We start from the raw sequence: 21048 nt of genomic DNA, 5'->3' as shown, positions 1-21048 counted from the left end.
GTTGTGTCTGGTGTGTTCATGAGTTGAAGAGAGACGGTAGGTCGTGTCCTGACACCAGGATAGTGCAACAGCTCGGCTCTTCGTCGACTAAGCCTACTTCTAAAGACTGATATTTTCATTATGCAATACCAGGAATGAAGGTTACATCATTACAGACAACATAACCAAATTCAGCCAAATTCAGAACTGATGTCTTAGATGTGACAAAAACATATTATTCATAATGCTGGGCGGTTGGGCGATAACTTATAAATCTCGTAAAGTTTTTGTACTTTTATCTACAAAGAATATGACTTTGCACGAGTGGCACATTTCCTATGCCATGCCTTGTTTACAGCATGTAACCTTTATCTCCCGCTGTCAAAATCCTTTACAAATAAGAATTTCTAAATGTACTTTTACAACCTCTAATCCTCCACACTTTTATAGTTTGAAAAATGATCTACATCTAGTTGAAACCGAAGTTCGAACAAATAAGATACGCAATATGTAAAGTACTTTTTAAAAAGTGCCATTGACACAAACATACAACATTTTCTGACTGTCTACAACAATAACCTTATCAATCAATGAGCATTGACATTTGCACCAAGTTAACAACCTTCTGAAGTTGTTGAACACCAAACCATCCAAGATCATCACACTTACAGCTCTTGGTTCTTGTCGCCAGGTAAATACTTTTCCGCAACGCCACACACAGTGAACATGGCAGTTGATTCAGTACCGCTAAAAGGTACTTTGGTTTGAGAAGCAAACAGTGATGATTCATCTTGAATACACGCAATTGCAAGACATTACAACATGACATGTGGTTTGTTTGCTTAGCTTCCCTCAAGCCGCTGTGCCAGGCTCCGAATCGGCTGCCGTGTTCACTAGTTCAAACATCTGGCGACACGAATCAAGAGCTAGAGGTATGATTTTGGTTTGATGGTCAATACATGTAATATCAGAATATAATATACATTCAGCGGAAATGTTCATATCCAATGAATGATATTGTTTGATTGAATGTAATAAGAGAACGGTGTACTTTGGTGTCATAAACACTAAAATTCATACGACATGTTTCTACACTTCTCTTTTACTATCTACTAACGGTTCTCCAAGGCTATAGTCTTCCATCTCATAGCCGATGATGGAGTACTGTAAGTGTCTGCCGGATGTCTGTTCTCTCTTCTGTGAGTAGTACCCACAGCCGGCGATACAGCCCACCAACATCAGCAACAGGCCAAGGGTACCTGCTGTGGGTCAAGGAAAACTTACGGTTACCTATCGGTGCAAAAATTGGACACACCAAAACAACATGATCAACTAGTCTAAGAGTAGAGAATTTCAACTTCGTTATCCATTCTTTGTTTTATTTTTGCAAATTTCCTAATTCTATGTTTTTCCTCCCTGGTAGGAATTTTTAGACGGGCATGGCACGGGAGCAATAATCAAAATGAGTACACAAAACGGCACAAACGTAAACAAAAATAAATAAATATCCAAAACCACAAATTAGAAGCATAAGAACCAGAAACTGACAATTTCAAAAGGAATAGTTTATGTTTATGGAATATGCACAGAGGCTAATGTAAAGATTTAGTTGATAATAATTGATAACAACTATCAACTTTCAAACATAATTTGCGTTCAAATTATTAGCCGTATACAATCATATAGCCGCATAAAATACTTGAAGCGTCAAATACAAACAAGGAACAGCGTCAGAGAGGCGTTGGTGAAGGTTAGACATCCTGCTATGGAGGCTAATAAGATACGCCAAATAGCAGTTACTAGTACTCAAGCAACTGGATATGATTTTGGAAACGGCGACCAGTTCCAAAATAATATCCAGTTGCTGAGATCACAGTTGGAAGATAAGTTGGTAATAGAGTAATCTCCAAGCAGGTCCTACGGTGGGCATAAGATAGTATCAAAGCTGGCAGATGAGTGATGCCGGCCTAGGAGAGTGTATGCTCCGGTGCCCGTCTGACTCCCTTTGGCCAGCTTTGATACTATCTTATGGCACCGTGGGATCTGCTTGGAGATTAGTACCGTAATAGAGCTCCTGACTTACCAATGCCGGACATTGACCTCGGCGATGGAGACCACCACCCCTTCTGCCTCTTCACAATGGAGGCGGTGTTATCGATGGAGCCGTTGTTGGGCAGAGGTGTGATGCCCAGGATGTGGCACATGAGCGGGTAGATGTCCACGTTATTGAAGGGTTCAGACAGGAGGTTGGTGCGGAAGGCTGGTCCGTGGGCGACGAAGATGGGGTTCATAGGAAGGTAGCTGTTGTTGTAACCATGGCTACCTGCATTAAAAGGCCATGCCTAATTATGCTAACTTCTTAAAAAGTTAACATGCTTTAGCGATTAAGTAAGAACTTCAGTAGAGTATATGTTCTTTAGTTGAAGAACAGTTTGCTCCATAAAGCAACTTACCAAATCAGATGAATTTTCATGCTACGTTTTCAGCATCCCTGCTTGCTACTCCTGTACAATTGGCCTTCGAAATGACTGTTATGTGAGACCGAATTCTTAACACTGCGCAGCGACATCTAACATTAGCCTTTGCACAAGCGACCCAGTACAAAAAGAAACGGCCAGCAAAACTGTAATATAAGCCCCAAAAGACTAAAATCCAGCACAGAGAGCTAAAAGCTAACACCAACTATCATAATTCTACCGGGTGTCATAATACCACCGTAGAAAGAAAACAAGTTCTAAATGGATGTTACTCTCCAAGCAGAGGTTGAGTCGCTCCTGTTGGAGCACCAGTGTAATTTTTCCGACTACTAGTACTACTATATCTACGCGACTCAACCTCTGCTTGGGAAGGCTTATATAACATGCTTTTCTATATGGCGGAATTGTGAGAGTTGAAGCTATGTGCATACCTTTTTCGACGACAGCAGTGCTGATGTTCTGCACGATGGTCCAGCCAGGATCTGCCACTGCGATGACAGGCATGATCCTCCTGTTGTGTCTGTAGTGGTACTGGGCAGGGATGTCCTCCTTGTAGTACACCTGTAGGTTGGGGTGGGCATCATCTAATGCAGCAAAGATGTACTCTCTGTCCACTCCTGGGATAAATAAAAGTAAATCATAACCTTCGATAAAAGTTTATTTATTTACCACAAAAAGGATACAACAGCTTAGCCTCCTTCGCAGGCTTCGAGCGGGGCTGACTTTTATCTTATGGGACTTTTTATCTTATCCATTATAGAGCCTTTGCCAACTTTGAAACTACCCCCTCCCCCCATAGGCCCAAGATAATACAAAAGCAAACCCCGCTCGAAGTCTACGAAGGAGACTAACAACAGCTATCGTATAGGTGGCCATCTGTGTAAGAACACAAGACGGTCTACGCTACTACCCTATTACCCCTTTCCCTGTAATGTGATGTGCGTTCGACATATATGATTCATAAATTCATAATTCATGTGTGTGGATGAATATACAGTGTTGGTGAATGTTAAATTACGAATCACTATTCATATCAATTGCTAATTGCGTCACTCATAATGAGACCCCTTACCGTGTTCCAGAGGCCAGATGGCCGTTACAGGCGATTTGTCCACCCACAGGTAGGTGCTGGGGTCCAGGTAACGGTCCAGCTCAATCACTCTGTCCACGGACGTCTCCGCCATCCCGTGGTCACTCGTGATGATCAGGTTCATTCTCTCAAACAGCCCTGCCGACTGTAACAGCTCTATAAGGTACTCAACTGTCCGGTCCACCATCTCTAAAGCCTCGTCCAACTCAGGAGAATCCGGACCGTACTTGTGCCCAACCTCATCAGGCTCCTCGAAGTACAGGACGCCCAGATTTATGGGGTTTTCTTCGTCTGTGAACCACCGAATCATCGTCTCTATTCTATGCTCATAAGGGATGGATTCGTTGTACTCAGGAATGCTTCTAAAAGGCAGAGTACCGTTGAACCGCGCCTCCATCCCAGGCCAGTTGAAGACGCCGCTCTTTCCTCCACACCTCTGGTTGGTTATCCAGATGGGTTCGGCCCCGACGTCCCACCATTTGGGCTCGTTGTTGAGGTACATGTGGAACTGCTGGTGCAGGTCCGGGTCGTACATGTGGTTGGCCACCATCCCGTGGGTCTCGGCGTGCAGCCCAGTCACCAGGCTGAAGTGGTTCGGAAAGGTGAAGGTCACGAAGGTGTTGTGGACCCACTTCGCACGGACGCCTGAAGGAGACAGGTTGTGCAAAGTCACATTCCCACAAAGGGTGGTTTTATTTTTGGGGAACGAAAATTAAAGTACAATATAAAAGACAACAAAAACACAAAACTAATTCAACAGCATGCCTTGAGCATATTTATTGGCATAAATATTTGTTTGTGAAAATGTGGCGATAGCTTAACGTAAGACAGGTTTAATATGAAGGACATTAAAGGAGAAGCGCAGGCCGTTGTTATTCATTCTAAGCATTAAGTTCTTAATGATAAACAGAAAAGATATTATATTGTAGATTTTAAAGCAATACAGAAAACTTGAGTAAAATTCTGGACGCAACAGTGGTTCTGGAGCCCCCAATTTACCAATCAAATAAATCTGTAATTAAATACTACCGTGATTTTCATTCTTCGCTCTTTATGATTAACGTTACTTATCGTTGTTTTAACATAAGTCATTGAGTCGGTCATTATTTTACTGACTTCACCATTCAATTGTTTTCGGGCATATACTTTTGCACCAATGCCACACGTTTTTGTAGCTGCTGGTTAGCTGACACAATTGAGAGGTCAGTGAACTGAAACAGCTTGAACACAACTGCCACGCAACATCGAATGTTGAGGATCTATTCAACCGTTAACGTTTGTGGCGGTGACCCGGAGCGACTGTGCGTTCGATTTTAGAAAAAAATAGTCAAAAGGCGTTAACGTATTAACTAAGAGTTACTAAGACTTTCGCAAAATAAGCCCTTGTCATATATAAAAACAGTGTACGGTCCTCGAATCTGTTGCAAAATTGACTACTCGCTGCTGTTGGAACGCGGAACCAAAACAAACTGAGAAAAGCGCCATTTTTCATTGTTTGAGAAGCTCAATGGCGCAGACTGAATATCGGTTGGGAGCTACTCCAGATATCGATCGTACATTCAGGCCATTCTTCATTAATGCTCTCAGAATCTACTAAAAACCAATTTGGAATAACCATACTCCCCATAATACCTTTGAAAGTATACGTATGGTGTAGAACAGGGGTGGGTACCGGTACGGAAAATTTAGGTCCAGGTACAGTCCAGATCCAGAGGATCAGGTCCACGTTCGGACTTGAACCTGGACCTAATTATCTGTGAACTTACCATGTAAAAAACAACGGTCCATTTCGTTACAAGGGATTCTGTTTGGTGGAGTATCTGACGTCCATTGGCGTTTCAGACTCCTATCTTCAGGTAAGCAACACCAATGGCCTATTTTGGGGCAAATTTTACTGTAGAAACTTGGCACGAATGACTATCAACTTTGCCCTTGTTATTTTCTTGGACATGAACCCAATACACGCGAATGCCTGCCGGTATAATCTGTTCATATTTGAATCGGTCCAACATCCGGTCTACTGATTTTTTTAAGGCCTTTTTTTCTGGACTGGTCCAACAAGAAAAAAACGGTTCTGTACTGGCACCCCTATAGCTAGTGTAGAATGTATAAGGACACACACCTGTCTGTATGAGGTACTCCAGGCTGGGGAGCTGAACCCGGTCCTGACTCCTGTCCAGGTAGTCGTACCGGAACCCGTCAAAGGAGACCAGCAGCAGGAGAGGCCCGTCATGAACAGAAGCTGTCCGTCCGCCCAACATCAGGAGAACAAACACAAGCTCAAACACGCGGACGGCCGCCATGATAGCGGGACACAGACACAGACACCACCTTGTGAAGGTCTAACTCGGCTGGACCAGGATGTTGGACATCAAGTATAAACACGGAACATATAACACAATGTTAGGGGGTTCGAATGCGCAGCCGCCTACGTTTGTACATGTAGCTGTACGACTGTTGGGGCGACGCGTGCGTGCTGTGTTATACTAGTGTTAGCACAACTCGATAATGGGACATCTATGATACAAAAGGCTCTTTGTTATTCTGCTGAAAGTAACAAGCTGCATTCAGTACTAATCGGTGCGGACGTACATTGAAATATTATAATAATAGTGAAAATTCACAACGCCACACCCATCCGGGCATCCCCCGCGCCCCAGACAGGTGATGGGGGTATAAGGAGTGCAGAAAAAGTCTTCATCACCTGAACAGAGAGCGAGGCGAAAACTCCCATCGAGCTATAAGAAAGTGGGTGGGTGGGTGTGAATGGTAAAGATACTACCCACTCTTCACATCTCAGCATCCCCGGAGAATCCCCATTCCCTTCCTGCTATCTCTATTTTCCCAACTTTCCGCCTGTTACTCCCAAGTCCCAACCACCTACTTTTCCTCCCTCAAGTCAAACTTCGCGCCTTTTGTGATAATATATCCCCTTTTCATGTCCCTACCCTCATTAGCATATGCGCTCATTTACATAACTGCACTGATTGGTTATAATGTAAAATTGAGTTAATTGACCACCTGTGTCTGTGGTGCCCTGGGACAGGTGCAGGGCTGTACATGTGAATAGTAGTTTGATACACGTTTAACCATGTAGGAAGTAACACTGAAGAGGCTTTTAGCTTCAATAATGTCGGTATGACTGTTTTTTTAAAACTTTCAATAGAATATTATAGGTTACGTTGTAAGAGATGTAACAGTCCATGTGCCAAAGTGACATGCTAGGTATGTAACAATCCTTCATACCGAGCAATAACATTACTGCACTGTGTGATACACAATGATAGCCTATAAGAAGAAAATTTAAACGTCAAGTAATACGAATGTTGGACTTGTGACTTGCTTGTTATAGTGTATATTGGTTAGTGTAGTAACCAAGTATTCCTGAATACTAATGAGTACCATTTTTTAAATCTATGCTGTGTCCAACACCCCATCATTAGCAGCTGTGCTGAACTTTATTACAATACAGCACGCTGACGAGTAACGGTGAGGTGGGCATTTACTTTTCGTTTGAAGTTCTGTAAGTCTCTAGTATCTACAATGTCCTGTGGGAGGCAGTTCCATAGCTCAACAGTAGCAGGAAGAAAAGTTCTTTTGTGACAGGAGGAGGTTGACTTGACAGGTTCTAGGGCTGCACTGTGTCAGCTAACAAAACAAGTCACCAGCATTACAGACCTAGTACAAATCTATCTTGCTCTATAGAGGATTGTAGTTAAATGACACTCGATGTTTTTACGCTAGTTTTAAAGCAGTTGATACATGGATTGTATCGTATATGTCCTATGACTTTTTATGTGATCTGCTGTAACGTTAAACCTTTTGTAATAAGGACGCAATTCAGGTTTTAAATTTCATGCCTGTGATGTCTTTACTAAATAAAACCATACATCATAAAACTAATATTCATTTGACCTCAGTGTCATAAATTTATAGTCATCTTGTTCCCTTTATTATAATATGCTAGTGATAGTTTTTATAGCCGTAGCTATGATTTATATCATAAACCAGGCAGCACTTCAAAGTCAATCAACTGCTCTCTGCATTTGCCTCAAGGCCTATAAACAACAATAAAGCCATATATTCATAAAGATTTTTGGTAACTCTGTTAATCAAGAAATAAAGACATATCTGTGAAAACATGATTATAAGCAGAAAGCATTTACCACTAAGTAACTCTACTTCAGGATCATTTTGACTGGAGCTGTTGATGTCTTTTTAACTGTTTCCATCTCAATAATTGCTCGATCCTCAGTTTGGAATTCATCTATTCTAGCTCTGGTTTGCTCCAATGATTGCTTCTATGTGGAATAGTCTGGTCCCCATGCTCATTTAAATGTTTGGTCCTTATGTCCTGCAATGTTTTGGAAATCAAAATACCTCAGAAGCAGTGTAAGGGGGCTGGAACGTCCGAACCCTGCTACCATGTCATTATAAAGACCATGTGACTCTTTGCTCAGACCCAATCGGAGCTCCCAACTATAATTTAGGCAAATATATAAATGACAATCATGTCTATACACCAGGCTAGTAAAGCCTAGAACTTTTAGAAGTGAGGGAATGTTACATTTTACACTCTACTGTAAATGGAGAAATGTTCGCAGTGGTTTTATGTTAATGGTTCTTGTGGTGGCTGTACTACCGCAAGCTAAAACTATCAAGAATATTTTTCCATTACAGTATGGGACTGCAGTGTAGGGTGCTACCACAAACGCAAAACCACTGCAAATACTCCATTTTCTTGCTGCCACGAAATTAAATGCATTTACAGTATTTGGATGACTCGTAGTTAGCCCAGCAGGGAGAAGTGGACCTGAGGTTTGGCATGTTTGGTGCCCTTCTCCACAGCATGGGCCACCCTCAGCATCACACCCTCCTGCCACCACCCCGCCTGCACCTGGAGGCTCATGGGAAGGTTGTTGTTGCTGCTGTAACCAATGGGGACGGTCACAGCGGGGATGCCGGCCAGGTTACCCAGGAACATGTATCTGGTGGAAGGGAGCAGACAGACTTACTGGAATATTGAGCTGAGCTCATTTAAGACAAAAATAAACCCTACTTCAGTAGGTACAACTAGATTATCAGCTGGTGTGTTACGTGGAATGGCAGTTACTAGTATATCATCCCAAACCAGTTAGGCAGATAACTTCGAGTAGCCTCTTTGTACAATAATGTTTATTGTTGTCACACATGTCGATGTGTCTTACAATCTTTCTCCATTCACCTTTTCTTCCTTCTTTCCATCTGTCCTTCGTTCATTATGCAATATTTCAAACATAGTCTACAAACCTCATGAGAGCACTGTCCTTTTCATCTGGGGCCTTGCCGTAGGTCAGCTCACCAGGGTTTGTCCGAGGTGCTAGTATACCAGTGCCTGTTAGACAAAGTACAGTATCATTACAGTCAACCAAAATTGTATAATACATATTATGTACTAAGAGTACTTCCAACAGTTCCTGTATATTAAGCTAAGAAACAGATTACCATGACCAAATACATGGATTACAAATGATATTTAGAGTTTAACTGAAAATTATTTGTGAAGACTAATAGTAATAAGAAGCTTCTACTGACCAGGTGTGATGATCACATCCACCTTGTTGAAGATCTCCTTCAGAAAATTCATGGTGCGAGTCCTCTGCTTCATGGCCTACAAGATGGAAATTGATATTGCAGAGCTGTATATGAGTGGAAGCTTGGTGCCTTAAAGCATGAATCGAATCATCATAATAACCTCCTGCACTACTTCTGTTTCACTTCTGTTTCACAGCATAATTAGGAATGTACGGCTCCAAATCTGACCTCCTGTAAGAAATTAAGAGACTCCAAAATGAACGGACAAGGACCTGATGATGATTCATAAACCCTGAGCTACTATATGTTTTTGTACCATGTATTATACATTGATAGATTTATTAGGACTCGATGTAATCTGTATCTCTGTTATATTCTATCTGACCCTTACCTCCCTCATGACCACAACAAAAAGCCGCCTGTAGACCATTTTGAGCTTCTTATGAATAAAATAAGGTTCAAACAAATAAAAAAAACAGCAAAAAACACTACATTTCAGAGGTCCTATCACTATCCATGATATCACAAGCCAGGTTAGTACACTTCTCTTGTCAGTGGTTGCTGCATCTTGCAAAAAAGGTACTCGTTCTTTCCTCTCCATAACGCCAATTTGCACAAGGAACTACACATACAGGAATTAAGACGATTCGTGACTTACCTGGATGTAGTCAAAAGCTGGGACAGTGTCTCTCATGGCCAGTAGTCCACGACTGGGCAGTGTCTGTCAAACACAGAAAACATGTGTCACCTTCCAAAATAGTTAAAAGGACACTGGAACTAAAGGATAAAAATGGAAAGATTGACAATATAGAAAATTCAACTCATTTCTATGTAAAAGTGAAAAATTGCATTGATGTTGCGTATGTATTCTAAATATATTATATTAAATGTATTCTTGATTATATATAATCTCATTACAGACACAATGATAATAATTCTATTTTTTACATAACATCTCATCAATTGTTAAAGCAAATAAACTGTTAATTGGTGTATTCAATGAACCTGAATTACAGAAAACATAGTTACGTACCAGCTTGTCGTACTGTTTACTGAAACTTTCCGCCATTGCAGCAGCCATCTCCATGACGACGATGCAGGTGTGAGCGATTCTCGCCTCCTCCAGTTCTGGGATCTGCACGTCCACGATGTTCGCGCCACAGTTCTCCAGGTGCTCGATCGCTGCAAACAGTAGTGGAGCACCCCAAGCTTACACCAGTAAAACTATGTGATCACAGCCTTCTTCAGATCAATACTGATGACTCAGTATTGATCCTAAAGAGGGCGACAGTGGTCGTTGAAAATTTGATCTGTGTATTCTTTTGTGTTGAAAGAAAGTTTAGCATTGTACTATGATTACTACCAGATGAGTTTCCATGATAAAACTATGTGATACATTGTCCTTGGTTCCATTAATCTACATATCCATAACTGACAACATTACTTGCACATGAGACTACAATCATTTAGTTGTAAGTATCCAAGCAGAGACAAATTTGAGAAAACTCTGACTTTCTATAGCTCACTGTATGTTTGAACATCTGCTTGGTTTCATGATGATTCAATCTAAATGTGCTAATAACAGAATCTGATGTCTTACTTTTCTCACAAGCCGCAACTATACAGTTGGAGGAATGCTGAGCAGGGAAAAAATTCAACAATATCAGTACAAGGCTGTCATCACTTACAGTACTGTAACAGGAAAGAAGCAACCAGTTCTATTTAAAAAACTGGCCCTATAGTTTCTTTTTAATATAAGGACTTTATTGCAAGATCATGTCCAAAGGCTAATTACAAAGTAAAACAGTGGCATACAGAATTGTATTTATCTATCTAATGATCACAGCTATGTTACTTACAGGACACATCATACAATACCAACAACAAGAAGATTGTGTTAAGTTAATAGAGAGTTCTGTTCTGAGTATCCATGTAGAACTCCATGTATGAATGAAGTGTGGTTGTTTCCTTGCCAACTGACCCTGAGGTAGCGCCAGTCCACCCCCACCCGGATACCAGTCAGGTTGGTGTTGTCAAGATTCTCAAGGTTGATGATTGGTTGGTTCAAACCTGGAGGAACACCAATCAAAAGAAATCTTGTTGAGATGGCCCATTCTTCTTGAAACCATTTTCTTGGAAAGCTGAAACTGTCTTTTCCTGATTGGTGACTAAAACTCCTACAATGCACCATTCTACAATGCTGTTGGAATGTGAAGTATATTTTACGTACCCCAGTACCGCATAAGTTGTGTAGCTAATATTCAAGTTTTGTAATATCACAGATTTTCTGTCCAACTATACAAAAATAGGTAAACTGTAAATTAAGAAACAGTTACACACACTTGCGTGTATGATCAACTTACCATGAGGGTACTTGGGGTCAGGCCCTGCTGTCAGTGCTGTGTGACAGAAAATAGATCATGATGTCCAAATAAAGAGGACGATTTTTGAAGATCCTGCAGAATTCAACTCAAGTTAACCCTAGACCTGCTGATTTGTTGATTCCCAGTGCAACTTTAGTGCACAGAAGTGCCCATGATAGGCAGAAGGTTAAGGTTAACTCACCAAAGGCAATGGCAGCATCCCTGACAGAAGCAGCAATGGGACCTGAGGAGGAACATTCATGGGGGGTCAACGACCCGTAATGATGTGGATATGGTAAGGTACTACTGTGTATGTACAGTGTACAATGGGTGAACAAGATCTGGTGCCCATGCCTAGCAGTACCATGGAAATGTTACAACTGAAACAGTGTACATTACATAACATTACATAATGATGTCTGCAACAATTGCCATAATGCAGAAGAACACTGTCCCACATCATCTTCATGCAAACTTTGAGCAAATTCTGTGCATTATCATCCAAACAGATCAAATAGACACTGAGATAAGCTTCGAGAATACAAATGGATACTCTACAATGGTCAGAGGTCTGTATGAGGGTCTGTATTAGCTTCAGTTGACTCACCGACATGCAGGAGTGAGGCACATTCACACGGGGTGTCTGGCAGTTTACCACCATGGTCACTCACTCGTCCAAAGGTACCTGGTTGTGGGGAGGGAAAGTGCACAACTTGATGTTTATAGTCTTTGTTTAGTTAGAGCCTCATGTCACATACATCACCATGATTGTAAACTGAAGGCTTTCTTTGGACAGCCATACAAGTGTCATGCAAATTCAGCTGTCTTGATATGGTACTGGCTGCCTTACATTCTTGTCAGTGGTTAGTTCTCTCACAACATGTTTGAAAATTATATGGCATCCAAATCGCATAGCAAGTAAAGCTGCAATTAGTAAAATCTTCACATAGACAATGATAGTTTGATCGATATAAAAACAATGCATATTCAAAAGGAGTAGGAATTGCTCTCTCTTTTCAATACAATGAAAAAAGACTCAGAGCTCACCTTTCAGGCCCACCACCCCACACAAGGCTGAAGGGATGCGTACAGAACCACCTGCATCAGTTCCTATGGCGATGGGACAAATCCCTGGAAGATGATCAACATAATAAGTGATTAATCAAAAGGCAATCGTCAACTTTACCCCTCCTTACTAGATCAGCTACCAGGTTACTAAATTAAAGAGCAGGGACAAAAGGAAGATCTAAAGCATAAAGACTGAAGGTCAGTTTCTACAATATGAACTACACAGCACTTGGGCAGTACAAACCTCTACTAAGGCACATGTGCAAAACAGGTTATTCTTTGGCTTTGCCAACAACATACCCTGACTCTAGTACTGCAAAGTTTTCCCATTCCACTGACCTGCACCCACTGCAGAAGCGGACCCACTGGAGCTGCCCCCTGTGAAGTGCTGTGGGTTATATGGGTTCCTGGCTGTCCCATGGAGCCTGGGGAAGTATAGGAATATTAACATCAACAGCATGTATAAGAAGAACTATGGGTTGTATGGGTTTTGACCAACCCACAAAGCCTGTGGAATCACATGAATTTGCACTTGTACATGAAATACTCTGGGTTAAATGGGTATTCACAAGTTGGCATGAGCCATCCGCAAAATGACAAAACTGTATCTTACACCTAAGGAGGTTTTAACCTCCTTGCTTACACCGAGCAATCTCTGTTGAAATGAGTTCACTTCTTCGGATCTAAACTAAAGCTACTCTAAAGCATGCTTTTCAGCAGAAACATTTTGCCGAAACCCAGTGTCCTTACTTGTTAGGGTTACATCCGGTAACTCCCATCCCCAGTTCGTGCATGTTGGCCACGCCCAGAATGACCGCGCCTGCCTCCCGTAACTTGGCCACGACAGTAGAGTCTACAGTAGAAGGGGCGTCGCAGCCAAGGCAGTCTGTACCACTCCGGTGGTAGTAAGGCACCTACATGTAAACATTTAAGACTCCAATTAGAATGCTATGATTGTGTTAGGGTGGTCTTCTATTTATAAATCCTATATTCTAAGTGAATCCATTGACAATGATTGACCTAAAGAAACATGAATCGATGTTGAAATGTTTTGACTTGAATATATTTGAATCTACAGACTTTGGTCAGGTTCTCTACCAGCAGAAATGGTGACACATAAACAACTCATACTTGTTAATAAAAATCTTGGTTTTATAACAACTGGTCAAATATTTTTGCACTAAATGTGGACCATTTCAGCACAGTTAAGAAGAGACAGTATCCAAACCTTACATGCTAGCAAAACTCAAGAAAAACAATGTAGTAATTGCACTTGAATAAAAGTTGCCCTTCTGAGCATTCCAACAGAAAATCTAGAACTAAAAAACATGCCTAACCTTCTGCATGATTTTAGCTTACAAATTCTCTGACCACTTTTGCTTTTTTTCAAATTCTTATTTCACATTCTCACCACAGCAAGCTCCTCCTTAATACAGACTGGAACTCCATCCAGTGGGGACAGGGGGGAGTTGTTTCTGTACCGCTCAGTCGAGGCAGCAGCCATCTGTAAGTTAGAAGGAAATGCCTTGTACACACGTACATGTTGTATTGTCAATCTTTTGGACAGTGTCATATTTTCAACAACTGGACAGTTTTTCTATAAGAGGATGGAAAATGCCCTCCAAAAATAATCTCATCAGGTTTGGTAGAATATAGGATATGGGGGAATTCTTTTTTCACAACCAGTGGGTACTTACTTGGCTTATGTTTCGGTGTCTCTCATTTAGTGTTGTACGTAAATTCAGATGTCATATTGATTCACGTTGCTATATGTTCATGGTGACTTGTGTAAAGAAATTTAGAAAACTGCTTTAAAAATAGCCTGTACCTTTCTTATTTCTTCCACATTGTACTGAATGATGGCCCTTAGTGGAGGTTTCCTCCTGTCACTGTCCTGGATGGCCCTGATGGCTCGCTCTGCAACTTCTGTGGGTGTCATGGTCTCTGAGCTGTGCAATGCAAAAAAACATATACATATTTTAGTCTTGCAGAAATACAGTATATCACTCTTCCAAATAGTTTGCAGTAGTTGTCTTCAACCAGTGCATATTGATAAGGTTGCTAATACATGAATTTTAATGAAAGAGAATGACTTGATTTTTGCATGATTTTTCAAACTCAAATAGCAAAGTCCCCTCACGTGTAGGCCTGTATGAAGTCTGCCACTTCCCAGTGGTGAAAGTCATCTGGGGACCTCGATCTAAGTTGAAAGAGGGCAAAAACCATTAAGTACTTATGTCAATCAAGGTTAGACATCCAGGTAATAAGATATGCCAAAAAACAGTTACTGAAGCAACTGAATATCTAGTTGCTTGAGTAACTACTTTTTGGCATTAATGTTTTGAACAAACAACATAACAGCAACCCCCCACCCCACCCCACCCCACGCCACCCCACAATTTAAAAAAATTCAATGCTCACCTGGGTCGTGTGAGGTCAGCAAGGTCAGTGGAGGTCTTGCTGCCCAAAGGTATGCTGGGACCATCAAATGGCATGATGGGATACATGGTGGGGTCCTCTGGAATCACAATCTTCCTCAGGAGATCACCGTTGGAATTCCTGGCAATAAAAAGCAATGAGAAAACATTTCAAAAGGTTTATCTTAGAATATTTGTCTACGCTCTGATATGGGGAGGGCATGTATTTTGGGTTCTGACAGGAAGCATTGTTTTGGTTCTGTTTGTTGGGTTGATGTTTTAAAATGAGTTATGGAATGTTACTAGTTATTGAGGTACCAAAAATGGCAATATTGGGCCCTCTATCAGCTTTTAAAGGTACTGCAGCATTATAGTCCTACACCGTCTTGTTGACAATAGGGCAACATAATCCACTGACACAGTCAACAGTAATAGGCTTTTGATTATACTTATGGGCCTTCGTATGAACTGTACCTTACATATGCTGGAACAGGTCTGTCCACCTAACCTCCATAGACAGCTGGTCTGCCAAGGTCAACGACCTCACTTTGGAATACCTGGCTTGCAAGAGCATCAACTCTTAAGGCTGGGGCTATGGCATTAAGAAAGTAAAAAAAAAAACTTGGAGGTACGTGATCTTTTGACTTCATGTTGGAAAAATGCACACGGTCGATGGTGGAAGGAATAATTTTTTAGGGCTGAGCTAGAGTAGAATCATGATCATACTTTGGCCCATTGGAGGATAAGAGAGAATGAAACATGAAACATGGGAGTCAGGAGGATGATTGCTGGGAACATGTACTACTCACTTGTATGCATTGGGAATGAGAATTTTTGTCCCAAAGACCTGAAGAAAGAAAAAGACAAAAACAAAACCATGAGATGACGTTCGGATGGAGAAGGGATTGAATGAGATAAAGAATGACGTGTTGTTAAATAGATAAATACAAAGTTTCATTTTGTTCACATGCTCTTTTAAGGAAACAGTTTACATGCTTTGCTGCTGTAAAACTTATCTTGTAAAGAATATCCATAAAATCACATAAAGGACCAATTTTTCCACTGGTAAAATGATCATAGTTGTGTAAATGTGTTTTGAATGAGATCAGTCCCATATTCCCATGCCACTATGTTCACAGGCCCCGATGTTCCACCTCTATGTTAGGGTAAGTCGTGTTGGAATATAGGGCTGTGAGAACATAAGGTGTAATGAAAAGAGCTCCTAGATTGCTCCTTTTAGCAAGGAGGCCACACTTTTAGCAATAAGAGTCTCTACAGTTTTATAGGAATTTTTGAGTAACTCACAGAGTTGAGAACAGTTGTGAGGATCTTCAGCGGGAACCCAGTCACGGGAGGTAAACTCTGGAAAGTAGAAATATGAAATATTCAACGTTAACGTTAACCGTTACCATGACATGATGTATGATACAAATTCTGATTAATATCAGCATTGTTTGTATGGACGACACATTTAGCAGATTATTACAATTGCAAGTTGGAATGCTTTAGAAAGTTATGCATATAAGTTAACGTTAGCTGAAAAGTTTTAGATTCAAAGATAGTCGTTTTATCATACGAAGCAAATGCAATAACTTGACAACCTACAAGCCCATAGTCTCTTTATATCTGTGTATCACTGGTATACTGGTAAAGTGTTTTCTTACTGCAGTTTTTAGACCGTACCCGGCCGAGGGGTCGGCTTTTCCAGTCTTCCGGTGCAGGAAGTTTGCGGGCCCGCCGGTGGCTCGGCGAACGAAGATGTACCATACCGCAACAGCAGACGAACCGAGCAGAAACAGGGAAGATCCCACGTCCATCTTTCTCCTGTGACTAACTATGCAGTAGTTGTAACAGGTTTTTAAAAATTATGTATCAAAGGAAGATGAAAGTCCTTCTTCGCACGTAGCGGGGTCAAAGTACATGGGTGAAAGTTCGCTCGTAGTGGGTCAAGGTACCGCACATGCACGACACCTGTCAGTACTGAAAAGAAATGCAAGTAAGAGAGCTGATGGAGCGCGGATCGGAGTGTCGTTTAAATATCACAGTGGTAGACTAATGTATAAACCCAGTTCAGTAAGAGAAGCACGAAGGTATTTTATGTGACTTTCATTGCCGTCGCCAAGAACGTTATGTTTTCGGTAGCGTTTGTGTGTATGTGTGACGTTTAAGCAAGGAGGTTCATTGTTTCAACCTCCTTGGTTTAAGTGTGTACTCCGTTATATGTAATCTTGTAACAGTTTGCATGTAGCGCCAACAGCTGTGTTTGTGGATGGACAGCATAACTCCAGAAGGCTTGGATATAGTTCATAGTCTTAGGTCAAATCTGATTGAAGTAGCATAACAAACAAGAATTCAAGAAACATATTTTTATGTGATCTTTCTTATTTATTCTTTTTTATGTGATTTTATGAAGTGATCTTTATTCTGTAATCCTCATTCCAGATAACTGTTAACAGTGTTGTGAACATACCAACAGTTTTTGTTTACTTGTGTTGACGAATGTTGTAGGGTTTTGGTTTTGCTACATTATAGACCCTCAGAAACTAAGGTTAAATGATGACTACAGATTTCACTTCGTGCAGACGACACAGGTAAGCTCCCTCCCTTCCACATAGTGGGGACACGGCAGGGACCCACAGCGGGCTTCCACGGGGTAGAACAGCGCGCCGTCATGGTTGGCGTGTCCACCCTGTATCACCTCCGGCTGTTCATCCACACAGACGTACTCTGTAGCACCGGGGTGGTTGTAGTACTCAGCCATGAGGTAGCCATCGTACTCCTGTGTCCAGCCGGTGGGGCAGGTGTTACGGGCGGGGATCATCAACTTACTGCCGCGGGTTGGGACGTAGCAGACCGCACACGGGACGTTGTCATCGAGAAGGGAGGTGGAGCCGAACGGGACGTTTCTGTCCAACTGGTACTCAGCACCGTACATGTAAGCCTTGGTCCCTTGGACTCCATCTTCGTACCTCCCCCACTGTGGGTTGGTGGGCAGACACTGGTAGTTGGTCCCGCCGCCTGGATGACTGAAATGCGTACCTCCTGCCACACCTGAGATCAAACAAAATTTCCCAGACGTTTGAGCATCTAGACATAGTGAGATCTTTGGTAAATGTTGTTCATTGCATACCACCTCAAAAGTTAACTTGTGGAACTGGCAGTGTGGTACAGCTGATAGAATATGGCATCAAAGCTAAATCATTGCATTTTATATTCAACAAAACATAACAAAATTTAGTAATACAGGTAAAAACACCCTACCCGAGTACACCAGCTCTGCTCCGCTGTTATCAGCACAAGTCTTCCTCCCCCATCGGGTGTACACACTTCCTCCTGGATAGATTGTAAAAAGAAGTGTTACTTGCAGTATCTACTTCTATCTAATATTGCATCTACATGAAGTGCGACGTTCCTAAATGGAGCTAGCCAGCCACATGAAACTCCAGGTTTTGGTGAAAGTAGTTTTGGTGAATGTAACGTTATATTCGATTAACAACAATGAAAGAAGTCATCACCTGCGCCTGGCGCCCCGTCTCTTCCCGGTGGCCCTGTGTCTCCCTTGTCCCCGGCTGGACCCTGAAATAGTGAAAAAAGTAAAACCCTGCAATGCCATAAAAACCTTTCCAATATTAATAATCATCTTCCACTGCTTCCAGAAAATATGTCAAACCCCAAATGCTTAGTTCTTAGCTCTCAGCAGTCCATAACATTGATAGAATAGTCACTCGTTTCCACTTGTCACCATTGTTATCTATACCAAAGTCTTTTATCTTATGTATGTTTACTATACATGTATATTTTGTATGTTCCATGTTGCAATTAGCCCTCCGGCAAGAACTTGCAAATAAACCTACTCTATTAATGCGTTAACGACACAATTTCTAACGTCAAAGCAGGATAAGTTTCGCACCTGTAAGCCGACAGGTCCGGTCGGTCCAGTCGGTCCGGCCGAGCCTTGGACTCCGTCCCGTCCGTCCCGTCCTGCTACCCCGTCCCGTCCCGCGGGACCAGGCGGTCCCTGTGGGCAACCTGAAGGGTACAAGGTCGATGAATTGTGAGTTGTAACTATTTCGTGTGACAGAAGTGTCAGGTAAACCATTTTCAAACAGGATCTAGGACCTTCCTTTCTGTAACTGCTACCCAAATACCAAAACATGTATCATGAATATCCATCCAAAGCCACTCTAGTTATATGCTGTTGACACAAGACACAAAACATAACATTGCCATTCTGGCGAAGGTAATTACGCACGACCACATTCATGCCCATTCTGTAAGAAAAAATGCGTGTTGAAAATGATATACCTGATATGGGTGGGAGTCGGAGCGAGTTGCCGGGAGCATCTCTCTTGGAGCGCCTGTGCGCATGCGCAAGTCCTCCCACCGTGGCGTTGTTGTCCTGTACCCCGTGCCCAGGCTGTTCTCCCTCAGGCGTCTACATAGAAGTGGTCGGGCAGGAAGGAATACCACTAGTCAGTACGTCATTTTTACTTGTGTATTTTGTGAAAAACCAAAGTCCTTGGTTTGTAGTTTACTTTAATATAGACGGGGCCTGCCCAGCCGGACCGTGTATGGATCGAAGATAACTGTGGTTGGCTTTCTGTTTGTAGAGTCCGTAATGAAAATTAACCTAGCTCTGTAACCACATATCTAGCCGAACGTAGCTCCCGACCACCAGTCAACCAAGGTTAGCGGTAGGTCGGGGGCAGTCTAAGAGTCATATTTTCAATTAAAACATTCGGCTGGCGCAGCCGACCACAGCCGACCTACCTCCCGAACCGCTCCCAACCATGGTTGTGGGAAGGTCGGGAGGCCATGCATGGTAGGCTTTGTGCAACAGGCACTTATTCGGTGTAATTCCGTTACCACCCCACTAGCATTATATGACTACTTACATCAGGTGGTTCTTGTTGTTCGGCGTAGTTTGGTGGGAAACTCCCGCCTCTGATCTGTGTTTCCAGCACGACAATCCGCTCCCTCAGGGACAGAAACACCTCCTGGTCTCTCTCGGCCCGAGCTTGGAGTTTGGCCATGTCATCGTGATCTCTCTCGGCTGCTGTTTTGAGGGTAGCCACACTCTCGTGTAGTTTAGTCATCTCTTGATCTCTCTCAGCCTTCAGCTTAAAGCTCTCAGTCGTACCAGTAAGGATAGCCACCTTTTCTTGTAGTTTAGTCATCTCTTCTTGGTCTTTCTCAGCCCTCAGCTTAAAGCTCCCAGTCGTCTCAGTAAGGATGGCCACCCTTTCTTGTAGTTTAGCCATCTCCTCTTGATCCCTCTCCACCTTAGCCCGGAGGTTCCCCATCTCATGACCGATGTTCTGCACGATCACGGCCAGCACCACGGCGGAGGCGAACACCGCGGCGGCGCCGAGAACACCGACGAGCGAGCCGAGCGGGCCGCCCGTGCGCTCCCGGCGGGTGCTTCTCTCCGGCATGAGGTGACCGTAAGGAAGCTTCTCGGACGTCATTCTACACCAGAAGTGGTAGTTAGTACAGGTAGATAAGACCTAGTGTGGCTCGTGACGGAGCAAAGATTGTCCCAACCGACAGTTCGGAAGGCTCGAATCTCAATGAGGAAACAGACCAAGCTCGCAGGTATAGATCAGGTCAAGTCAATTAAACTCGGATAAGCGCAGCCCTACTATTGTCGTAGATAACCTGGCAAGTCATTTGCAACACCCCGAGGCAAAACTGGATAACAACAAGTCAATTTGTTTGGCATTCTACCTTTGAACTATGATACAAAATGTATCATTACAATCCACCATGATGTTAAAAAGATTATGCTGACAACACATATCCGGAATCACAGACACACCAAAAAGTAAACCTCCATTTTTCATGGAGTTAAAAACACCGATCGATAGAAAGAATAAATAGAGTATCTCTGAATCTGGCACACCGATTGCTTGGGCAGAATTCGTAAATGTTTTGAGGCGTAAAGATTTTTCTGACGCCCTTGTACAAATGAGAACAAATATAAATATCATAGTTCAAAGATAAAATCACAGATTACATGTACTTTGTTGATATCCAGTCTTGCCTTGGGATGTTGCAAGTGGTAATCTATAACAATAGAC

General features: G+C 42.3%; 3 protein-coding genes across 5 annotated transcripts; all 3 read right to left on the bottom strand.

The window, feature by feature from the left end:
- Positions 1–139: 139 nt before the first annotated feature.
- On the bottom strand, positions 140–6465 carry LOC118422636 (ectonucleotide pyrophosphatase/phosphodiesterase family member 5-like). Its single transcript, XM_035830292.1, has 5 exons — positions 5669–6465; positions 3529–4191; positions 2888–3073; positions 2063–2302; positions 140–1241 (listed from the first exon to the last, which is right to left on the bottom strand). Exons 1-5 carry the CDS (start codon positions 5847–5849, stop codon positions 1069–1071), a joined length of 1443 nt encoding a protein of 480 aa, XP_035686185.1. The 5' UTR covers positions 5850–6465; the 3' UTR covers positions 140–1068.
- A 926-nt stretch (positions 6466–7391) lies between these two features.
- On the bottom strand, positions 7392–17038 carry LOC118422634 (fatty acid amide hydrolase-like). 3 transcript variants are annotated; one of them, XM_035830289.1, is made up of 20 exons: positions 16633–17038; positions 16274–16330; positions 15778–15815; positions 14973–15110; positions 14692–14751; positions 14380–14500; positions 13963–14055; positions 13302–13465; positions 12891–12976; positions 12531–12614; positions 12091–12168; positions 11686–11727; positions 11484–11519; positions 11102–11190; positions 10721–10757; positions 10154–10302; positions 9779–9841; positions 9121–9196; positions 8836–8920; positions 7392–8534 (listed from the first exon to the last, which is right to left on the bottom strand). In XM_035830289.1, the coding sequence occupies exons 1-20, from the start codon at positions 16783–16785 to the stop codon at positions 8336–8338; spliced, it is 1848 nt and encodes a 615-aa protein (XP_035686182.1). In that variant the 5' UTR covers positions 16786–17038; the 3' UTR covers positions 7392–8335. The 3 variants fall into 3 exon arrangements, with proteins under 3 accessions (XP_035686182.1, XP_035686183.1, XP_035686184.1); XM_035830290.1 differs by having other exon boundaries at positions 16652–16903; XM_035830291.1 differs by lacking the exon at positions 16633–17038 and adding an exon at positions 15443–15560.
- A 210-nt stretch (positions 17039–17248) lies between these two features.
- LOC118422637 lies at positions 17249–20989 on the bottom strand. Its single transcript, XM_035830293.1, has 6 exons — positions 19864–20989; positions 19274–19403; positions 18879–18997; positions 18484–18544; positions 18230–18301; positions 17249–18019 (listed from the first exon to the last, which is right to left on the bottom strand). The coding sequence occupies exons 1-6, from the start codon at positions 20434–20436 to the stop codon at positions 17538–17540; spliced, it is 1437 nt and encodes a 478-aa protein (XP_035686186.1). The 5' UTR covers positions 20437–20989; the 3' UTR covers positions 17249–17537.
- Between the last annotated feature and the right edge of the window lie 59 nt (positions 20990–21048).

Source organism: Branchiostoma floridae, chromosome 9 (assembly GCF_000003815.2).
Source record: "Branchiostoma floridae strain S238N-H82 chromosome 9, Bfl_VNyyK, whole genome shotgun sequence".
NCBI lineage: Eukaryota > Metazoa > Chordata > Leptocardii > Amphioxiformes > Branchiostomatidae > Branchiostoma > Branchiostoma floridae.
Note: the sequence above shows the minus strand (reverse complement) of the source record. Positions and strands in the feature narration are given on the sequence as shown.